Source organism: Typopeltis vanoorti, chromosome 4 (genome assembly GCF_054136105.1).
Source record: "Typopeltis vanoorti isolate ZY-2024b chromosome 4, IOZ_Tvanoo_1.0, whole genome shotgun sequence".
Taxonomy (NCBI): domain Eukaryota; kingdom Metazoa; phylum Arthropoda; class Arachnida; order Uropygi; family Thelyphonidae; genus Typopeltis; species Typopeltis vanoorti.
In genome coordinates, this window is record NC_143552.1 from 130,055,105 (window position 1) to 130,079,782 (window position 24,678).

Below are 24,678 nucleotides of genomic sequence, written 5' to 3' on the forward strand. Positions count from 1 at the left end.
TTCACAGGATTCGAGTTCTATATATTAAGGATACTTCTGAGCACGTCTCTTGTTCTTAAGAATCAACTTTCTGTCGTATACAAACCTATTAAAAAAATAAGCCTGCTGTCGCCATTTCCTAAAGATACTCACCTGATGTCAAATTTTATGTACCTGCAGCTTATTCTATTTTGAACAAACAAGCTGATCAGTTGGGAAATATATCTCACTAGTATATTCAATTGATTTAAAGCCACAAGTCTGTCTGTACAGAACATAAAATTAACAGTAGCCATGGGATTTTTTGAAATGATACAAATTTGCTACATACAAGTATCTGCAGATTTGAATGTCTTTTGTACATCATCCCTCCCTGAACCAAAACAGCTATCTCTGCCCAAAATCTGAAAAATTGTTATTCTAAGCTGTATGATATAATTTTTTAGGATACTAATGTTGTTTACAACCTGGCACCTTTGCAACTGTACATAAGATTACATTGCTTATGGCATGTAGTTTCAATGTGTTATCTTTAAATTTTCCATTGTTCTTTGTATTGAAAATAGTTTGTGATACACAAATTGAAATATCTGTATGTTAATTCTTGTTGAGAGGCTTTTCCTTAAATATTAGTTATCATCTGTATGTTAACTTAATTTTATCAAAATATCCTTACTGTGTTTATATGTATATTCCTTTTTTAAATATACACAGTGCCTTTTGTCTGCTTCCTGGTCAGTTAACATCTGTCTGGAAGAACATTTATATTCCATCATTATGGAAAATCATGATTAGCAGATGTTGGATGTTCTGCATAAGATTAAACAAAAACAGTGGTGCTGTGCAGAAGCTGTTACAAATCCAAAGACTTTTTGGAGTTGGCATCAGCAGTGAAGTACTCTTGTAATCGCAACAAGTATCGCAGTTTTATGGCTGTATTAATCACCTTACCGGCCATTATGGATCAAATACGCATCCTCATACGATTCGTATCCATACAATTTTGATATGCACTTCGCATCCATGATAATCTTAACGTCTATAGACGTCTTGGCTGGTAGCGTGGTTAACTTACCCAAAATCCGGGAGAGTTATTCTAGCAGAGTGCACATTATTAGGACTCTGGCTCTTTGTTTTCTTTCTGTTACAGTTTTCTATAGTTTATGCTGGTTACTCCATTGTAGTATACCTTGTGTTCTTTGGCAATTATTATTTTATTTATTTATTTTTTATTTAATGTTCATTTCATTTTTATATGGTTTCTGTATTCTGTATATAAAGATTTATATACTGAATACAGTAGCCATCCACTCATATCTGATTCAGCTGGAATTCCCATTCATCTGCTTACATTCAGCTGATTTTTTTTTTTTTTTTTATATTAGACAAGTAGCCTGGAGACCTAACAAGGACTGTTGTCGCTCTCTCTCTCTGTCTTCTGGTCTGATCCCTACTCTTTATCTCTAGCATGGGAGGCCTTACTGGTAACTATCTTCATGCGAACCCTTCCTATAAGAAGGTGGAGATGCCGTTGGAGGTGATAGAATGTTTTTCTATGAAAAATTTCATCTATAAAATAATTGGATTTACACTGATAAAAATGGAATCTAATATTACAGTAATATCAGAGGAGGAAAAAATATTTTAAAAAATTGGAAATCTCAAGTTATGTTCATTTGAAATTAAATTCATCTTTTCATTTAGTGTACAACTACATATCCTATGATTAATTTGTGTTGTCAGCATATCTGTATTAGTTGAGCAATCTGTAAGTTATCCAACCACTGTGGGAGACCACTTTGTATTTTGAAAGGTTGGATAACTGAAGGAGCAGTTACAACTGTGCTGTACTAGAAGTCATTTGACAAACCAACTCATTTAATGATTGGTTAATTGATGGTTCATTCATTTGAAGGTAGGATAATTGAGAAATTACTTTATTTGCATATCTATTGAACAAGTGGATAGCATCTTTGCTGTAAGTTTGAATTCCACAGTGGTATGGATGTTTGTTAATATATTTAAATAGTGGATGATTTATACTGCCCAGTGAGATCACCACCCTGCTTATTGAAGACTTGCAATGGCTTGAAAAAGTATCACGTTTAGTCTTAAGCAGGTTTCCAGATTATTTCTTTCCCCACCCACAGTGCTAATGATCTTTAGATTTACAACCTTTCATAGGTGGGATTAATGTTATAAAAAAAAAAACGCATACAGGTTATTTATTATGTCAGTTTTAAGAAAACTGAAAATAGTTTTCAGTGCAAGTATTCATCTCCATGTACTGTACAGTTGTATATGGATTTAGATGCTTGTTATCCCATTTTATCAGCATCATCTCCTGTGTACCTGCTTAAGTATATGTATTCCTAACAGTACTCTCCTAGAAACTTAGGTTTGTTCTCTGTTGCAAAAAACAGACAAATTGGTCTGACAACACATGCAGTTAATATATAATACACACTGTCCATTGTCTTTATAGCTCTGGATAATTTTATCCAACTCTGTGGTACAGAGTTGACAAAATATGACAACTCCACACTTCAAGAATTGTGGAAGTGCAGATTTGGGATATGAAATCAAACCATCAAACTGTTATGTTCACTGTGCTACTCTATATCGTGCATGTGTAGTTCACATGTTTACGTTGTTGAGTCTTTCAATTTTCTCTTCTACTTGTTTAGTTTGAAAGTTATACTGAAGATGTTCTAGACACTATGGTAAAAATTCTATGTTAAATAAACTTACGTAAGTAATAAATCTGTAGTTAGTATTTATTTAGTTATGGCTTATGTTCCCATTCATTGTGTTATTTATATGTTTCACTGTAGAATATTGTCCTATTTTTATTTTTATTTTTTTTTTTTTGAAGTTTTCCTCACCTATCCATCTGGTTTCTTGTATATCAAAGATCTGATCTATTTCTAAATCTAAGATCCATTTCCCATTCCCACCCCTTTAATGTTTTAATAACCTTGCATGTTACATTTGTTATGCTGTCTGTACATGCAGACATTTATTATTAGAAATGTTAAAGGAATTTCAAAAAAAAATGCATGAATTATGCTATATTTATTAATTTTTAATTTTCTGTTTTTTATAATAGAAATTTTGGATCATTGCTCTCGATAATACATGACATCGTTCAAGCAATGGCTGGAGTTCAAAACCAAGATGCAGGAGGAGCAGATCAACCAGGATCTTCTAAAAAGTTAATGGACAATGCAAAGTCTAAATTTGAAGCCCTTACTATAACAGGAGATAAAAAAAAAAAGAAAAAGAGGACTAAAGATTCTGCTAGAAATTTATTTAGTTCTGATAATGATGTTAATACTATAGACACCAAAAAAAAAACTGGCTTATGCATTCCAGACAGGAAGTTATTTGATGACAAAGCTATTGTACAGAAACAATATAGCAAGAATTCTAAAGCAGGAGGGCGATTATCTTCAAGTGACCCCTCTGGTGAAGTATTTCATTTTAAGAGAAGTACAAGTGGTGATCCTTTAAGAGGACCAAAACATTCAAGTTCAAGTTCTCAGTCTTCTGAAACAGCAAAATTGATACAGAAGCGTGGGCGTAGAAATTCTGATTCATGCCCAGAAAAGGGATACTTATTACCCTATGGCCTAAGAGTTCAGCATGCTGCACATAAATGTACTTGGTAAGTGTCAATTCTGAATAATCTAAAACTCAAGATTTAACTCAAAGGAAATTTGAATTCAGGAGATGAAGTTGAGTGATCATTAATTTTTAAATGCGTTGAAGTTTTATTACTGAGCGTTCATTATTTTTATTATGAAGTATCAATTATTATGAATTGTACTAAGTTCTGGAAGATGTTATCACATATTGATGATAAAATTATATGATTATTTTTTCTATAAAGTTTTCATAGATGCAAAAGAAACTACACATTTGGTTTCTTTCAGATATAGGTGAAAAAGTGAAAATTCCCTGGAGGTTATAAAACACAAACTGTGGATATTGGATATTCCATGCCCTAACATAAAAAATATAGAAGTAAAATGAAATAAGGAGCTATGATTTGTGAATGAGTCAGTATGCAGAAGGAATGGTGTGGAGTTTGTAGATGTGTGAAGTGAATTTAATGGAAGGAAAGATTTATATAAGGTGTATGATTTGTATTTGAATGGGTTTAGATTTAGGTGTCTTGAGAAAGTATTGTTCAATGAGAGTTCAGAAGTGCAGAGTCAGAGAAACTAGAATGTTCAGGGGTGATGCAGGTGAGTGTATGGTCCAGGTAACCTAGAGCTTAGTAAATGGGAGAGTGGTCATATGATGCTGACTGTAGCTCCTTAAGTTCTTAACTTTAGTGGGATATTCAATGTAAGGAAGGTTGTGAGATGAAGAGGTGTATTGTAGTTTATGTATACTAATTCTAGAAGTATTGAGAATAAGGGAGAGGGTTTTTTTAAATTGGTTAGCTCAATGTGACCAAAAGTTAAAGGCATTTGTGAGACTTGGTTGATGAGGATGACATAGGGATAGAAAACAAGGGATATATTATTTTCAGAGAGGACAGAGAACAGAATGGGAGGAGGGGTTTTGCTAATGATAGTAGAAAAATTGAAACCAAAAATAGTAGAAGTACATTAGGAGGATAGGGATGCAGGGGACAGTTCCTTTGAGGCTAGTGTGTGAGATAGATAAAATATATCAGCAGCCAGCAGGATAAAATAGATAGCATGCATTGGCAAATTAGTACTATGAATTCAGGTTGAGTAATTACTGTGGGGGATTTCAACTATGGAGACAGACTGGGAGGAGGAATAGTCACATGGAGGGAAGGAAATGGAATTTATATGGTTACTAAGAGGTAATTACCTGAGTCAGCATGTAAAGGAGGGGACAGGAGATTTGGTAGTGCTGGATTTGGTCAGCATCAGAGAACAATAACCACTCTTGCCATGCTGTCTATTTCGAGAAAGCAGTCATGCAGTCTTGACCTAGGACATTTTTATTTCTAGACATCCAGAGTTTTCTATTAAGAAAGGGTATACATGGAATTACAAAGCAAGTGATTATGACAAGCTGAGGAGTCAGATTTCATCAGTGCCATGGCATAAAAATTTGGAGGGATGTTTGAGGAAAGGAGTATATCAGACAGTATACCCAAAGTCAGGAGGATAAAACAAATAGGAGTTAGATAGATGAATAGCATCATTAAGGAGTTGTTGCAGAAAAAGAAAAAATTGTGGAAGGAGTATAAAGAAAAAGATGATCAGCATGCCCATGAGCAGTACATGACATAGGTAAGAAGGGTGATATGTATGGTAAGGAAGGCAAAATCTAGTTATGAGAGGAAGCTAATTGATGATACCAAAAGAAATCCTAAAGAGTTATTTTGCTATGTGGTAAGGAAAAGGAGGAATGACTATGGAAGAATGAAAGAAGTAGTGATGTTAGTGAGATTATAGAAGAATACCACATAGTTGAATTACTGAGTAATCATTTTGCAAGGGTATGTCTTAGGTGGTGATATTACTATGTCAGATGTTAGACTGCTTGATGGGAGAATAGAGGTTAAAGAATTGGTGGTGCTTATGATATTTCAAAACCTTAACGTGAATACGGCCATGGGATTATATACTATATCAGGCCCTGTATTGTGACAGTGTGCAAGAGAATTGGCATCTCCTCTGACCAAGTTGTTAAATTTAAGCATAAGTACTGGAAAGGTGCCAGCCAGTGGAGTGGAAAGAGGGCAAAATAGTCCGACTGCATAAAGAAGTCTCCAAGACAGAAATAGCAAATCATATGGCAATCAATATCTGAGGAGTAGTTTATAACAGGTGACATGGTTTTGTGAAAGATATGGTCTTGCTTTAGTAATTTGCTTATTTTTTATAGGCACACTCGAAAATGGCTATCAGTAAGACTGCTGGGGTTTGCGAAGGCATTTGACAAAATTCCACACAGAAGAATTGAAACCTTGAAATTGAACTCTGTTGCATAAATTGGAGCAAATAGGGATGGATATAAAGCTGATGATTTTGATTAGTGGATGGCTGATGAACAGATATCCAAGGGTGGTTTATGAAGGAGTTCAGTCCAGGAGAAGGCAGTGACTAATGGCATAGGTTAATGGCTGCTAGTTTAATGTGGCCAAGTGTAAGGTGATGGAACTGAAGGAAATCAATAAAGCTAAGGACTTGGGATGATTGTGTACAGTGAAGTTGAAATTTAGAGGACATTGTTGTAAGTTTTTCACTTGGTTAGAAGCTAAATTAAACATGAAGAAATTATATTCTTGTTTAACCCTTTATCCATGTGTAAGTAAACAAAGTATCATCACAACTAGGCTATTTGTGAGGATAAATATCAGATGATTGGAGTAGAGCCCTCATAGTTCCTATGTATAAAAAGGAAAAAAAAGGTCTGGGTAGTGGCCGTTCCAATCATGCCTAGCGTTAATGCAAAATCGGTAGCCTCCGTTAGGCTGCTTTATTGTTTACTTGGATAAAGGATTAAACAAGCCACTACCCAGACCAGTTTCGACCTTTATTGAGGTCTCATCAGTGGGAGCCAGATCCTGAGATGCCAAGGTTGAAGTAATGCAGAACTTATAAATTTTACCTATAAAAGTTGCCACAAGGTGCCTTTGACCTTATTAAATAAAAATCTCAGGATGAGAGAAATCTTTAACGTACTTTAACTAACCATCCAAATGAAATAGCAAAAAAATTTTAAACGAAAATCTCTGAAACAAAAACAAAAGCTATGGCAATGTGTGGAAACACCATTCAAAATATCAAAATTATGCTTAACAATAAAATAATAGAACAAGTTACAGAATTCAAAATGCTCAGGAAATATAATCTCACAATACAAATACTGATTCACAATTGGAAGCAAGACTACAAATTTACATGACTATTATTATTTATGGAATTTCCAACGTATACTGGAATATTAATTAAAAGCCTATCTACAAGAATTACAAATTTACAATAGAATGAATGGCTTAATTAAAAGAAATTTTCAAAAACAAATGACTAAAGAAACTGAATTAAGATTACATAATATAACCTCTAAACCATCTCTCAAGTTTGGAAGTGAAACCTAGATTCTAAAACAAAGAAACAGACAAAGATTGGAAGCAGTACAGATGAAGTTTCTAAGACCTCTCCTGGGACTCACTAGATTAGATAAAAAGAAAAACACAGAAATAAGAGAACAATTAGATAGAAAGACCATCATACAAGAAATAGAAGAATATCAGCAAAATTGACTGCACCACATAGAAAGGATGAATAACAATAGGAACTATATTCCCAAACTAGCATATAAATATAAACCTACAGGAATAAGAGACTGCAGATGCACAAGACTAAGATGGAAAGACCAACTTCATCTGCAGTGCAGGAACAGGACATAAAAAGCCTATACCTGAATTGCTCAGATGACGATACACACACACACACACACACACACACACACACACACACACACACACACACACACACACACACACACACACACACACACACACACATCCCACACACAAGAGGTACAAGAACCTATAGCACATCAGTGCTATGTGTGAGGTGCAGATAAGAATTGAGAAAGAAGAAATCTATTGACACCTTTTTTATCTTAAAGAGCTGGAGGTTGAAGTTGTTGGGAAACATATTATGAGGAAGGCTGTTTCAGAGGACAGGTAGATGGAATAAATGAGGAAGAGGAGAAGCAGGTTCGATGTGTATTCAGTGGCAGCTGCTGCTCTTGTTTTAACACATCTAACAATTAGTGGAGGAACGATGTTTGCCAATTTACTGGAGCAGTGACCCATTAAAGCACCTCTAGAAGAGTTACAGAGCTTAAACATTGTGTCAGTGAATAGAGGTCGAAGTGTGCCTCTGAGGGAAGTAAAGGGTTGTCTACGAGCCAAATTTCTCTCCTCGGACATCATCAAGAATTGTTAGGAAGGTTTTAGGTGCATCACCTTGAATGTGTGAACAGTATTCTAAGGATGGGCAGATTTGGGATTTATATATGGTTAGTAGCTTGGTAGATGTAAAATAGTTTCTTGAGCAGTAAAGAATGCCCAGTTTTTTAGAGGAAGAAGAAGCTATTAGCATAATGTGTTTATTCAGAGGAGGAAGAAGGTAAATGTCTCTCCAAGGAAAGAGAGAGAGAGATCTGCTCCTGTCTGGTGATGTGTGTATTACTGAGGATAAGGGAAGATGAGCTGAGATTCCTTTTGTAAGAGAAAAGGCAGGACTGCTTTTTGGTGGCATTGAAGGTAACTAAGTTATCCTTGTTCCAGTGAAGAATAGTATGGAGATTAGTGTTTAAGGCACTGTGGCAGATGATTCTGATATAAGGGATGTCTAGGAACTATATGGTTTGTCAAAGAAGCAGGATGAATGGAGTGTGCTACCATCATTGGCAAAGCCATGGAATTGGTAGTGATTGAGAGTAGGTCATGTGTGTGTGTATATGAGAAAGAGGGTTGGTTATAGAATGTAGCCCTGAATTGGTCCTGCATTGGTGACAATTTCAAAGAGAGAGTGCCATCCACCATGACATGCAGTGAATGACCAGATAGAAAGATGATCTGGTTACAGAGGGTGCTAGGCAGACCAAAGGAAGCCAGTTTACAAAGCAAGCCTCAATGCTAAACATGATCCAAAGCTCTAGAAAAGTCAAAGGCAACCAGACATGTTTCTCCGAACTTTTCCATGGCATGTGTCCAGTGGTGGGTGATGTAAGCTAAAAGATCACCCATGAATCTGGAATAGCAAACTCCACACTGGTAGTTGCTGATTAACTAGTGAGCTTCTAGGTACTGAAGAAGTTGACCGTTGATAACTTCTTCATTATTTTGGAGAGGAATGAGGTGATGGCAGTTGGTTGTTAAGCTTTTTCTTTTCTTTTTTGGAATGTGTTGGATGTATGCTTGCTTCCATGTGTTTGGGATAGGTCTGTTAGCCGAGTATAAAAGATTTAAGGGATGGTAGAGGATAGGTGTTAGCTCTGAAGCACAACATTTAAATATAATAGGAGGGATTCCATTGGGACTAGAAGACTTTAAAATCCAGGTTATTTAGCCTTTAAAGGAATGCAGAGAACTAACCAGGGCTTCTGACCTAATGTCCAATCCTCACCTTCTCGTGGTGCACCTTGTTGGGTATCTACCTGGATACTGAACGAACGAGGATGGGCTGGCAATTTGGGATTTAGCTGACCAAATTGTATTCTTATTGGCTTAAACCAATATAGAAAATGATGGTACAACATGACAAAATTTCATGCTGGCTGGAGCGTCGCCCGGTTAAACAAGGCCCCCCCCCCCCCGTTGTTTTCGGCAGGGAACCAGGGCGAACAGCGAAAAGTTAGCTACTGGAACAAATCTGAAAACACAACCGAACTCAACATCACCAGAGTTAAAGATCGGTACTATCAACATAAGAAGCCTGAATGGCAAAGAAATAGAGCTAGCTGAAGAATTAGATAAGTACCAGATCGACATAATAGGGGTGACTGAAACAAAAAAGACAAAAACTGGTGAGATCTTTTTTAAGCAATAAATACAAAATGTTATATTCAGGCCATGACAATCAAGGAAAAGAAGGAGTAGCCATAGTATTCAACATAAAATACGAGGCTAATCTTCTTGAATGGCAGGCAGTCTCAAGTAGAGTGATGTGGGCAAACATGAGAATGAGGAATTGGACAATGAGACTTACTTGTGCCTATGGTCCCACAGAAGGTTCTACTAAGGTAGAAGTGGAGGAATTTTTTGATGCTTTAGAAAAAGAAACTGACACAATGAAAAAGGAAAAGTTGGTCCTTATTGGGGATCTAAATAGCAGAGTAGGAAATGATTGTCAGACATACAAAAATATTTTGGGAAAATTTTGAGAAAAGAGCAAAGCTAATAATAATGGCAAATACCTGTTGGATTTCTGCTCAGGACATGGACTGTTTATTACTAACACCATGTTCCAACATAAAAATGTGCACAAATTCACATGGAGAGAAGAGGCAAGGAATAAGAAAAGTCTCATTGACTATGTCATTGTTGATAGTGATGTTTTCTGCCTGGTGCAGGACACCAGAGTGTACAGAGGATTTGAAATTGGAAGCGATCACTATTTAGTCTTGAGCAGGATAAAATTGAATTTCATATTGAAAAGAATAACATGTAAGAAAGTTTTAAAGCGAATAAAAGTTGAGCAGCTCTCAGATGTGAACTGTAGATTAAAATACACAAAGATTATTGAAGAAAAAATGAAAGAGTTTGAGAACAGGAAGCAAACCTCGGAGATTCAGTGGCAAGCCTTGAAGAAAACCCTGATTGATTCAGCCAGAGAGGCATGTGGTGAGGTTGTCTGCAAGTATAGAAAAATCAGAACTCCATAATGGACACAGGAAGTTAAAGAGACAGTGAAGGAGAAGAAGAAAGCATATCAAAAGTTCCTGGCAAATAATTCGGCTTTTGCTCTTAGAGAATACAGAGACAAATGTAAGAAAGCGAAACACTGTGTAAAACTAGCTAAACAAAATTCATGGCAGGACTTTGCCAAGAACATAGAAAATAAATATCAAGAAGGTGGCAAAATATTCTGGAGGTTGTTGAAGAAGCTTAGGAATGGAGGAAAGAGTGCTTTAAAAGGAGATAGAAATGATAAAGGTGAAAGAAAATGGGAGAAAAAGATATCCTTGAAGTATGGAGTAATTAGTTTGAAAATTTGCTAAATGAAACAAGCAGTGATAGCACAGTTGTAAAAAAACACTCAACAGGCATACAGTCAGGAAGACATATCCATACTTGAAGTAGAAAAAGTCATCAAAGGCTTGAAATGTGGAAAGGCAGCAGGAGTAGATGATATTCGACCAGAAATGCTGAAATATGGTGGTATAAAAGTCTTACGGTGGCAGCACTGCATAGTTCAGAAAGCCTGGACAGCGGAACGAATTCCCGATGATTGGATTAGAGCTCTCATAGTATCCATATATAAAAAGGGAAATAAAACTGAATGGGAGAATTACAGAGGTATTTCCCTACAGTGTTCCTGGCAAGATCTATGTAAGTATACTTGAGAAACGGTTGAGAAGAATTGTGGAAGAAAAGCTTGGTGAAGAACAAGCTGGATTCAGGCCAAATAGAGGGCTGTCAGGATCAGATCTTCACTTTACGACAAATAGTTGAGAAAGCATGGGAATATAACAAAGATGTGTATTTAAGTTTTGTCGATCTGGAAAAAGCATATGACAAGGTGCCAAGAGAGAAGCTATTCAATATGCTGCAGTTATATGGTGTCAATGGGGCATTATATCAAGCAATACTTAGTCAGTATTTGAGTTGTAAGTCAGCAGTTAGAATTGAAGGAAGTACAGGAAGATGGTTTAATGTTAAATCTGGTGTCAGACAAGGATGTACATTATCCCCTCTGTTATTCATTATCTATATGGATCACATTATGAAGGAAAGTGGTATTAAACATGATATCAGAATTGGAGATGTTAATGTCAGCTCTTTGCTTTATGCAGACGATGTTATACTTCTAAATAAATCCGCTACAAGTTTGCAAGATTCCCTGACTAAATTGAATAACTGTTGTAATAGATATGGTATGAAGGTCAGCATTAAAAAGACAAAGACAATGAAAATAGGTAGACTCGTTGAAAATGTCAACTATGTTGTGAACAGGTAACCTGTGGAACAAGTAAAACATTTCAGCTACTTAGGCACGATTTTTAGTGAAGATGGTAAATTAAATTTGGAAATAGACAACAGAATCAACAAAGCTGGTATGGTAGGAAGTCAATTGAATAAATTCATATGGAATAAGAGAGAAATTAGTCGGAACACTAAATTAGCTGTATACAAGACAGTGTTCAAACCAGTTTTAACTTATGGATCTGAGAGCTGGGTCAGAAGTAAAACATTTGACCAAAGACTAGACCACAGATATGAGAGTCCTGAGAAAGATTAGGGCCATGAACAGATGGCATGAATGGCAATATCATATTAAAAACGATAATATTGATCAGCATCCAGGAATGCGTTAGCAGAGCTAATCTCAGGTGGTATGGTCACTTGAACAGAATGGGCGAGGAACGATTAGCAAAACAAGTGTTCTCTGCCAGGTCGGCAGGAAAACTACCCAGAGGAAGTCCAATATATAGGTGGATTGATACGGTATAAAGTGCCTTAGATGATAGAAATATAAGATCTGATAATGTTGGCATCTTGACAAGTAACAGACTGATTTGGAGGAAAATTGTAGATAGGAAGTTCGTAATGCCTAAATTTTTCATGTGGTACTATCATATCCTGTACACCTCCTTGAGGGTACTTCTTAGAAAATTGATGATGATGTCTGTGTGCTGAAAGACCACAGGAGGCATATTGGTCATTTGCTAGCATGGAAGGAGGTGATTTGTCTTCATAATCTATGTAAGTGTTAGAGGAATAGAAGAATGCCAGGAGGTCAGCATAACTTGCACAACCTAAATATTAATGTTGTGTATGTTATGCCAGAGCCTTCATAGCTCAGTTAGTTTAGATGAGTCCTTTGGTTGGAAACACCCGGGTTTGAATCCTGCAACATGAGAAACCTGAATCAGGTGTTTTCGTTCAGATGGTGAGTAAGCTGGTCTCATATGGGGAGTGGGTTCTCTTAGAAACTTAGGATTTTTGTTCCTCAAAACATGCAAATCAGCCAGAGAACACATGCAATACATATACATAGAAAACTATGTGAGTAAAAATTAATCACCCCTATTCTTACCAATATGGTTTTGAACACCTACTCAGGAAAGTATGGGTCTGCACATAAGCATAAATTAGGAAGGATGTTTTGCCAACTACTGCACAATTTTGTCCTTAGATGCAGCATATGAAGACAACTCTTTGATGGTAAAATATCACCTATTGGTAAAGGGGTGGAGTATGGAGATTAGTGGGTGGCTGCATTATATGCTTTTTTCTAATGGGCTGCAGCCAGAAAAGTTTGAGAAACATTGGATTAATTATTATTATTATTATTATACGGGCACCAATCAAGAAGACCAAAGACTCATCGTGAGAGACTTAATTATTCCACACAATCTATCATGCCTCTCCTTGAACCCATTAACAAACAAAGCATAACTGACTCTGTCAACTGATTCCATTCATTTGCGACTCTCCAAGCAAAAAATCTAGTCTTGATACCCCTACTAACTACACCTTTATTCAACTTCCAGGGATGACTCCTTGTTCTGGTCTCTCTAGCCAAGTGCTGAAACATTTCCCCTGCATTTATTCTATAAAACCCTTCAAACAACTTAAATGTTTCTATCATATCCCCTCTTTTTCTTCTATCAACCAATGTCTGCAATCCACATACCCTCAATCTATCCTCATAGGAAACATTCCACAGGCCACTCACCGTCTCGATCACTCGTCTCTGCATACTCTCCACCGCTTCCTCATCCCCAAGAAACTGAGGGGGGGACGAGACTGGAGCACAGTAATCCAGATATGGGCATATCAATGGCTTATAAAAAGGAATTACAACTTTCTTATCTCTACTTGTTAATGTGTTCTTCACTAGCCAAGTAATCTTATGGGCTACCTTAGCATCCTTAGCAATATGTCCTCTAAACTTTAACTCTCTGTCTATCGCTACACCTAAATCTCTAGCTTCAACTATTTCCTGGAGTACAGTGCCATCAATGCGATACACAGCTTGTATACTATTTATCCCAAAATACATAACTTTACATTTCTCGATATTAAACTGACAAATTTAACTTTTGTCCATACTGACAGCCTATTTAAATCTTCATGCAAGCTCTCCATCGCCTTGATTAACTATTACTCTATCTAATTTCGCATCATCAGCAAACAACTGAATATTTCCTTTTAAGTTATTTCCTATATCATTTATGTACAAATTAAACAGCAATGATCCCAGCACTGAACTTGTGGTGTGCCACAAGTGACTTGTGGCACACCACTAGTCACTTGTTTTTGCCTTGATTCTGCCCCTCGTTATGCAACTTTTTGATATCTGTCCAGCAGCCACCCTCTTATCCGCTTGACCAGCATCTTATCCATCTCCATTTGATCTAATTTGCATAACAGGGTTCCATGTGGTATTCTGCCAAATGCTTTTGCAAAATCCAGCAAAATCATCATGTAGCCATTTCCTTTATCCAACTCAGCTGTTTATTCTTTATAAAAAGTTAGTAAATTAGTACAACATTATAACCTCAATGCAACCTTCAAGCCACCCACTAAACTTAAAACCATATTCAATGGGAATTGGCACATCCTGGAGTCTATTGCATCTGCTGCACCTGTAACTTACTGTACATTGGTGAAACAGGACGGACAATCCCTTTTCATAAGAAAGAACACATTAAATATAACCATTATGGTGAAGCAGGCTTCTCAGATTATGCGCTCAACTCCTTGCACCAAATCAACTGGAAAAGCACTCTCTCTTTACATCATACCTGGTACGAAAGAAAATTTAAAGAATCCTGCGAAATCCTGATAAACCACCCAAATATCAACAACAAAGATGGCATGAAAATTCCAAGGATCTGGATGGCACACATTCAGCCTACCTAATATATAAGATCCAACATAAGTCAAGACTCTAGCCAATCTTCAGCTAGTATTAGAAACCATTCTATACAAACTGGCTTGAATGTACATTTATAATCATGATGTTAATATATGTATATAGATAGATACATAAACTTGTTGTGGCGCCCAATGTATTTCTACAACCAACAGATAACACTAATAATAGGACTCTAGCGTTGATGTATAATTTTTTTTTTTTTTTTTCTCACCAGAGGTCAGGCCAACAATTGTTGTAGTCGTTGGTCAGTAACTTTAACAAACCAGTTTGATTGTAGTGTAGCTTGTTGTCTGTGTATAGTTGTATGCTCCAGAAGATGACATAAAGGTCGAAACGTCGAATATAGATTTTAGTTATATTAAACTAAAGTTTTTATTCAAACACAGTAGTTGTCTCCCTAATTTTCAAAAATGTATTAGTAAATTACTAAGACATGACCAAAGCCATGTTGACCCTCACACAGTATTATATCTTTATCTATACATTCTTGGATTCTCTTTTTGACCATTCTAGTACCTTTACCACCACTCCTGAAATGCTGAATTGCTACTGATTTTAGAACCTTCTTTTTGGAAGGGAATTATTTTGCCCTCTTTCTGCTCCCTTGAAACTCTACCAGTGCCGAGAGTTAAATTAAAGATCCTAGTCAAAGGCATTGCACATTCTTGCAAAACCCTAGCTGATATCCCATCTAATCCCAAAACTGTATTTACAATGAGATTCTTCAATATCCTAAGAACCTCTAATTCATCCACCTCTGTTCCCACAATAGTGTCTGTCACATAGGTTAAAGCAGTAACTTCACTAGGATGATATACCCTTGCATAGTGGTCACTGAGTAACTCAGCTATTTTATCTGCTTCCGTCTCCTTGTGATCATCTACTCATTAGGGTTAATTTTCCATAGTTATTCTTCTTCTTACTTGACACATAATGAAAGAACTCTTTGGGATTTCCTTTTGCCTGCTTGGCTAGATTCTTCTCATCTGATTTTGCCTGCCTTGCCATGCTGGTCACCTTTCTTGCCTGAGCCTTGTACTGTTGATGAGTTTGCTGGTCACCTTTCTCTTTATATACTCCACAGCATTTTCTTCTTCTGCAGCTCATGCTTAATGATATTACGCATCCATAACTCCTACCTGATTACCCCTCTTTACCCTAGGTGTACAATTTAATGATCCTTAAGTATATCTCATGCACTACTAACATTCTTACCCTGCAGTGTTTTATGCCATGGCACACATTTAAGCTTCTTTCTAAGCTTGTCATAATCACCTTCCTTGTAGTTCCACATATACTCCTTCTTAATAGAATATTTCTCATGTTTTACAATCTCGTAAGTCATGACTGCAGGGTTACCTTCATCAATTGGAGGCTATGTGGTTACTTTGGTTATGGATAGCTCTTCTGATCCTATGACCAGGTCCAGTACTCTTCCACCCCCTACATCTCATGCTCCTTTAAATAATTATCCCTTATCAGGTGTATAAATTCTATTTCCTTCCTGCTATGTGATTTTTTTCCTTCCAGCCTATAATCCTGCAGTTGAAGTTCCCCATCATAATCACTCGACCTGTACTCATTTGTAGTAATTTGGTGCATGTCTTCCAGATCATCTGTGGAACTCCCTGGCCTATAGCAACAACCAACTGCATATTTTGAATGATATAATCACGTAATCACAAGAAAGATATTTATTTAACCAAATATTTCGGTCTGGAAATAGCAGACCATCGTCGGTGGTATTACAAGAACAGTTTAAAAAAAAAAAAAAAAAATATACAAGCTAGAATACTAACAATAGATCGTTGAAATTAGAACATGCCGCGTGATGTTATATCACTAAGTATGAAACGAAATATTTTGAAGTAGAAACATGATTGAATTTGCTATAAAAAAAAAAAAAAAAAAAAAAAAAATTAATGAGTAATCTTGATTAGGCTTTCCCAGATTTTTGATATAGATATGCACTCATTACGATTCAGGTTGGGATGATGGAGCAAGGCCTCCACGCTTTCCTTGAACAAACGTTCGAACCTATAACGGGATCTATGTAAGAGGCGCGTTTTGGACCAAAGGATGCTGTGGTCAGTTTCAATCCCGTGTTGAGCCAAACCAGACTTTTCAGGTTTATTGTGAAGAATGGATGATTGATGTTCTTGGATTCTTTTTTCAAGAGAACGTCCAGTCTGTCCAAAGTAAGAGAGATCACAGTTGCAAGGAATTTGATAAACTCCAGGAAGAGATAAAGTTGAGCGTTTGTCTTTAGGAGAAGGAAAATGAGAAGACAATTTGTTAATAGGAGAATACGTAGCTGTTAAATCATATTTCTTCAAAATTCTTGCGATAGGTTCTGAAATACCGGAGATATAAGGAATAGGTACTCGACGTATTGAATCTTTGTTGTTTTGTGGAGGATTATAAGATGTAAGAAGACGTTGAATACTTTTTTCAGAAAAGCCATTGAGTTTCATGTGTTGCTGGATAGTAGAAAGTTCTTTCTGTAGATAATCAAAAGTAGAACAATTAGTTTTGGCTCTTTTGATGAGACATTTTATAATTCCTGTTTTTTGACATGGATGATGGGCTGATTCTTTCAGAATATAACGACCTGTGAATGTTGGTTTCCTGTATACTGTAGTTGTAAGAATATTTGAAGATGATCGGATGAGGAGAACGTCTAAAAAAGATAACTGGTTGTTTTCTTCTAATTCCATAGTAAACTTTATGCAATGATGTAAGGAGTTAATACTGTTTAAAAAGGAAGATAAAGTGTTTTTACTGTGAGGCCAAATAGCAAATATGTCATCTATATATCTTACCCAAAAAGATGGTAGAGGGAAACTAGATGTGAAGAGGACTTTTTCTAAATGTTCTAAATAAAAGTTGGCTAAAGCTGGAGAAAGAGGACTTCCCATGGCTGTTCCTTCTACTTGGCTATAAAATTTGTTTTGACATATGAAATAACCAGAATGTATAACGAAATCGAATAGTTTTATAATATCTTGAGGAAAGATGTCAGCAAGTAGTTTTATACAGGAAACCAACATTCACAGGTCGTTATATTCTGAAAGAATCAGCCCATCATCCATGTCAAAAAACAGGAATTATAAAATGTCTCATCAAAAGAGCCAAAACTAATTGTTCTACTTTTGATTATCTACAGAAAGAACTTTCTACTATCCAGCAACACATGAAACTCAATGGCTTTTCTGAAAAAAGTATTCAACGTCTTCTTACATCTTATAATCCTCCACAAAACAACAAAGATTCAATACGTCGAGTACCTATTCCTTATATCTCCGGTATTTCAGAACCTATCGCAAGAATTTTGAAGAAATATGATTTAACAGCTACGTATTCTCCTATTAACAAATTGTCTTCTCATTTTCCTTCTCCTAAAGACAAACGCTCAACTTTATCTCTTCCTGGAGTTTATCAAATTCCTTGCAACTGTGATCTCTCTTACTTTGGACAGACTGGACGTTCTCTTGAAAAAAGAATCCAAGAACATCAATCATCCATTCTTCACAATAAACCTGAAAAGTCTGGTTTGGCTCAACACGGGATTGAAACTGACCACAGCATCCTTTGGTCCAAAACGCGCCTCTTACATAGATCCCGTTATAGGTTCGAACGTTTGTTCAAGGAAAGCGTGGAGGCCTTGCTCCATCATCCCAACCTGAATCGTAATGCCTGCATATCTATATCAAAAATCTGGGAAAGCCTAATCAAGATTACTCATTAATTTTTTTTTTTTTTTTTTTTTTTTTTTTTTTTTTTTTTTTTTTTTAGCAAATTCAATCATGTTTCTACTTCAAAATATTTCGTTTCATACTTAGTGATATAACATCACGCGGCATGTTCTAATTTCAACGATCTATTGTTAGTATTCTAGCTTGTATATATATATATATATTTTTTAAACTGTTCTTGTAATACCACCGACGATGGTCTGCTATTTCCAGACCGAAATATTTGGTTAAATAAATATCTTTCTTGTGATTACGTGATTATATCATTCAGTCTTATGTCGCAAGTATCCTTAAAACAACAAACTGCATATTTTGTCTTACTGGCCTTAATCTCACACCAGATTGTTTCAAATGAACAGCCACCCTACCACCTGTCTCCTAGTCTTTTTTTTGGCTGCAATTCATCTAATCATCAGCAGCACTCCTCCTCCTCTCATCTTATCTTCTCTGTCTTCCCTGAAAATGCTAAGCCCTTCACATTCAATTCCTGTAACTATATCATCTTTTGTTAGCCAGTCTCATTAATGCCTGTAACTTTTGGCGAGGTTGCACTAACCAATGCCAAAAACTCCTCCTTCTTATTCCTGATACTTCTGGCATTAGTATATAGAAACTGCAGCATCCCTTTAGTATACCACCCATCGTGAATTGATTACCCTATTGTATATTTTTGCTTTACAGACTAGATTCCATACTTGGTCATTCTCACACTCACTCGTCCCATGGGTGCCTTCACACAAACTCACTTGCATTCATGCCCTGTGAAATTGAGTTACTGTAAACCAATGGGGACTTTGTCTGTGCTTCACTTTTGGACAAATGTCATGGAAAGTTTAGGAAATCGTAAGTGATTATCTTTAAGCTATTTAGCTCCTATCACACACGTGTGTGTGTGTGTTTGTGTGTGTGTGTGTGTGTGTGTGTGTGTGTGTGTGTGTGTGTGTGTGTGTGTGTGTGTGTGTGTGTGTGTGTGTGTGTGTGTGTAGTTTATTTTTTTTTATTACTGCCTGCATCATATTAATCTATCATAGACTATCATATTAATAATAGTTATATGGATTAACTTTTTTTTCCCATGAATTATTTAGGTCGGAATCAGAGAGCGGCTCCACAATTTCACCTGTTGGGGGTGGAAATAATCCTTGTGCAAGTAAACATAAAGTCACAGATGGTGCATCTGGAGGAATGCTTTCTGAATGTACATTAGACAAAAAGCGTAAGTGTAATTCTCTCTGTTGATAACCTGAGTAAAAGCAGTTTTTTGGATAAAAGACAATATCCAGTGCAGTATTACTAGTAAGAAACTCCATGTTCTTACACTGGTTCATTGAGGAAGTAAGACTGTAGACCATTCTTTAGCAGCATTATATAGTTCAACTTTATGTCATACAGAACTTTAGAAACACCCATAAATCCAATTAATTTTTTCAACTTAAACTTTTTCTTCACTAATTGTTTAATTTCAAATTAATCAGAAATAATTATTATTTACCAGCATTAGCCTTCTAATAATGTACTTAATAATAAAATATTTATGTTATATCTGTTTATCTCTTAAATAACTCCATTACAAGTCTTCAGGATTCTTTAACTAAATTGTATAACTACTGTAACAAACAAATTTGATATGAAAATCAGTAATAAAAAAGACAAATTATGAAAATAGGCAGGAACATGGAAAATCGTCAACTGCTTTCTCATTGGAGAACATATATAGAAAAGAAGAAAAATATTTCAGGTGGTCTCACAGTGGGTGATGAGCTTGTAGGATTTGAACTTGATGATGAGCTTGTAGGATTTGAACTAGCCGAGAGGTTAGCATATCTGTTGAGCAGATATGCTAACCTCTCGGCTAGCAGGTGTAACAAGTTGATGATAGATAATGTGTATCAAATAGAATGGAGTATGTAGAATAGAAAGTATATTATAGAATAAACCAAGCTGGCATGGTTGAATCCAGGTGAATAAATTTCTATTGAATTGAGAGAAGTTAGCCAAAATACTGAACCAGCCATATATACAAGTATTCAAATCAGTTTTAGCCTGTAGATCTTAGGATTTGAAATAGTTAATCAAAGACTAAAGATAACAGATATGAGAGTTTTAAGGAAAATAAGAAAAGTGAACTGAGGACATTTGTGATGGAAGTATATTAAAATTATGATAATTTAATTAGTTTGACATCATTAGCATCCAAGAATGTGTAAGCAGAGCTAATCTGCATTAATTATGATCACTTAAGCAGATTAGAAGATGAAAGATTAGTAAAATAGGTGTTTGACACTAGGATGTCAGATAAAATACCAGAGGAAGACCAAGAATTAGGTGAATTAAGGCAGGTAGTAGTGTTTTGAATACCAAACTGTTGGATTTCAAAATATTAGTCATGATTAGTAACAGATTAATTTGAAAGAAGATATCTGGTAGAAAACTAGTAATATCATCATCATTAAATTCCTGATATGTACCTCAAGTGGTGTACAGGATATGTGCTTATAATAAATGAAAAGTTATAAGCATATATCCTGTACATTTTTTTTTAATATCACCTTCCACAAATGACAGTCCACGTGACTTGTACCAGATGAATGTTATTTGTGGACTTGAATCAATGGCAAAGTAACTTTTTGATATTTTGGAGCTGCAGGTTGTAGTTTTTGAGGAATGCTTCATAGAAAATTTGCCCCGAAAAATTGAGGTAGATGGAATAAAATATGACGGGAAGTAGTAGGTTCAGTAAGTTTGCAGTTCAATTGTAAAACGATATTAGACAGCTGTTGCTCATTCCTGTAGGTTAAACAGATGGGATGCTAGTTCTGCTGAAAAGAGCATCCATGAAAAGATCTATAGAATAAGACACAGTGCAGAAACTGATTGACTGAGAGATAGTAGTGGCTGAAGAGGGTTTGTGAGAGAGAGGGTAATCATCAATCAACCAAACTACTCTTTCAGAACAGTATCTGTTATCTGCCAGGACTCTAATATTGTTGCATCTTATATTTAACTGCCATCTTTGCATCAAACACATGCTTTTTTTCAACTGACCATATCACCTGAGATTTTCTCTGCACATGCACATTCCTGAATGCAAACAACATCCATTTCCTTCCAGATATCTTCATTTCTAATATGCTTCTGCCATTGATATCTCTTCACTCTCCTAATTTTTCTCGGAACTCACATGTCTGTGGTCTCCAGTCTTTGACCACCTGTTTTACTTCTAATCCAGCTCTCAGATCCATTAGTTAAAAATAGTTTGAACATTGTATTCCATACTGCTAGTTTAGTGTTCTAATTTCTCTCTTATTCCATGTGAATGTGTTCAGTTAATTCCACACTATATCAGATTTGATAATTCTATTGTCTATTTCCATATTTAATTTGCCATCTTCACTAATATTGTGAAGATGGTAAATAGCTAGTTGAAACGTGTTACTTTTTCTGTTGTTTAAGCGATACTCATGCCATGAGAGGGTTCTTTAAATTAACACAAAAAATGCAAGGGATAAATAAATTATGATGGCCTGAATATTATACCCCATTATCAATGGCAACAATAGTTAATTATAAACTAGAGCACAAACAATGGATTGATTTGAAAAAGTAAGAGGTGTAGTGTTATGCATGAAACAACACAATGATACAACTGAGGAAATATTGCAATCTTAATTATTCATTAGCTATTAAAAAAAATTATTGATGTGTGATTAGAATAAGACTTTTCCATATCTTAGATAGAGAGAGAGATAGTTGTTCCAATTTAAGTTCAGATAGTGAAATAAAGCCTCTTTCTTTAAACAAACATTTAAATTTATACTGACATCGATGAAGTAAGCATGTTTCAGATCATAGGATATTGTTGTCTGTATCTATTATATCAGCAACATTAAATGTATGGATTTACTGTTGCTGATATAAGACTGGTGTCAGGGTGTCCAGTTTGTCCCAAGTAAGAACAAGGACAGTCGTGAGGAACTTAGTAGACACCAGGGAGAGCTAGAAGAGACTGTTTATCTTTTGAAGATGGAAACTATTCTGATAATTTGTTGATTAGGAAGAAAAGTAGCCACTAAATTGGATATTTAATACGTTAACTGCCGCAATACTATTTTTTTTTCCTGTCTTCACAGGCACTATGAATAATAACAAGTTAACCTGTGAAACAGATATGTATCACATGGTGCTAGCAGAAAGTGTATGTGTGAGGCACACTTGTTGCATACGGCAGTCAGCTTGTTAAAGAATTCTGGAAATGGATTCTGAGATACCAGAAATGTATTGGATTGGAACTTGGTATGCTATTTCCTTGTTATTTTTGCTAGGATTATAAGAATTAAAAAGCTGTTGCATAGTCCTCTCTGAGAAGACATTGAGTTTCATATATCATTTGATGCTTAAGAGTTCCAACTATAATAGTTGAGGTGTAGAACAAATAGTATGAGCATGTCACAATAAGTTTTTATAATTCCAGTCTTCTGTGATGGATGGTGAGTCAAGTTGCTGTTGAATGTAGCATCAAGTGGCTTTCAATTAATGGAAGTAATTAATTCACCTGATTATGAGCAAAAGAGTAGAATATCTATTCTTCCTTGGTTGTATTTTTTCATTTCTGTAGTAATATAGTAAATTTAATTCATGGATGTAGATTGTTTATATTAGATAAAGTAGGTAATGTGTCTTCATTATGCAGCCAGAAAGTAAAAACATCTATATTACAAACCCAAAAAATGAAGGCTTAGGGTATATGGGTGAGAAAAAGAATGTTTTCTAAATAAAAGTTAGCAAGTGCTGAGAAGAGTGAACTTCCCATTGCAGTTCCTTCAACTTGACTGTAAAATAAGTTTTACTGAAAATTATAACTGATGAAATGTATATATTTCAGAATCACATAAACATATAAAAAAAAATTCTGCATCACATACATAACATGTCCTGCATATTTTAGAAGGTTTCGAAGTTAATTTTTGTGCCACGGTAGGTGTTAAAAAATGTTACCATAAGTTCTTGTTATGTGTACACACAACACTCTTGAACATGACACTTATGTTCTATGATGGATGGTGAGCCAAGTTGCTGTTGAATGTAGCATCCGATGAAAGTAGACTTTTTCATGATGAAAATTTCTGGATAACACAGGTGAAGTCATTTTTTTAAAGTCAATTTGAAGGTGGACAAAGCAATTGAGGATGGATCTTCATGCCTCATGGTTTTAAAAGTCCAAAGAGAGAGTGATGATACTTTTGGCCTGTTCGAGGACTTTATGAAGAGAATAAGCCACTGCTCAGTCATCTCTTGATAATTTCACATGAAAAATTGAACGGCCAAGTGAAACTTTTTTTCCCTCATACTATTTATACTTTATTATATTAATTTACATTGATGATTACATGCCAAAATCTATTTACTGGTCTTAATCTCACACCATATTCTTCAAATGAACAGCCAACATCCTGCCAATCTCATATTCTTTTTGGTTGCAATTCATCTGCTATCATCAGCAGTACTCCCCCCATCATATCTTCTCTATCTTCCCTGAAAATACTAAATCCTTCACATTCAATCCCTGTAACTACATCATCTGCTGTTAGCCAAGTCTCACTAATGCCTATAACTTTTGGCAAGGTTGCACTAATCAATGCCGAAAACTCATCCCTCTTGTTTCTGATAATTTTGGCATTATCGGCAACATCCCTTTATTCCCTCACCCACCTTTGCTTTCTGAATTGACTAACCTATTCAGTATTTTTGCTTGAGAGACTAGATTCCTCACTTGGTCATTCTCACACTCACTCGCTTCATAGGTGCCTTCACACAAACTCACTTGCATACATCCTAATTGCTTAAGTTTCCCTGCATTTGCTTGTCAGCATGCTTGATGAACAAAGCTCTCTCTCCACACACCTAACATCAAACCATTAAGATGCAGTCCCATCTGCATTCTACAAATCCTTCTTTCCATCAAACAGAGATCCACAAATTCTACATCATTCCTTTTGCACAATCTATATATAGACTCATTGGCTATCAGTGCCCTAATCCTCCTCAGTTTGCCTTTATCATAGTGTGGTAGGAGACTTGCAATCTTCACCTTCTCACCCTTCATAGAATACTTCTCACTACTCAAATCATTGGTACCAACCAAGACAATCATTTCCTTCAGCTTTTTTGCATCTGGATGGTGTGGTTAATATCATGAATTTTTGCACCTGGGAAACACTATTTTGTCATACTTTCGTTAAGGACTCCCCTGATCATCGAGCCTCCATATATAAAATTCCAAAATTAGGAATCATGGTGAAGGTGGAATGGTATCTACAATCTTCCAC

General features: G+C 35.8%; 1 protein-coding gene across 3 annotated transcripts in view; it reads left to right on the forward strand.

Moving 5' to 3' along the window:
• The window catches only part of Dis3l2 (Dis3 like 3'-5' exoribonuclease 2), a 592,606-nt gene that overhangs the window by 23,008 nt on the left and 544,920 nt on the right, over nucleotides 1–24,678 (forward strand). For all 3 annotated transcript variants that reach the window (XM_090392002.1, XM_090392000.1, XM_090392001.1), the window contains exons 2-3: nucleotides 3,089–3,646; nucleotides 19,441–19,568. In XM_090392002.1, coding sequence (XP_090248128.1) covers nucleotides 3,135–3,646; nucleotides 19,441–19,568 — 640 coding nt within the window. In that variant the 5' untranslated portion in view covers nucleotides 3,089–3,134. The remainder of the gene's footprint in view (nucleotides 1–3,088; nucleotides 3,647–19,440; nucleotides 19,569–24,678) is intronic.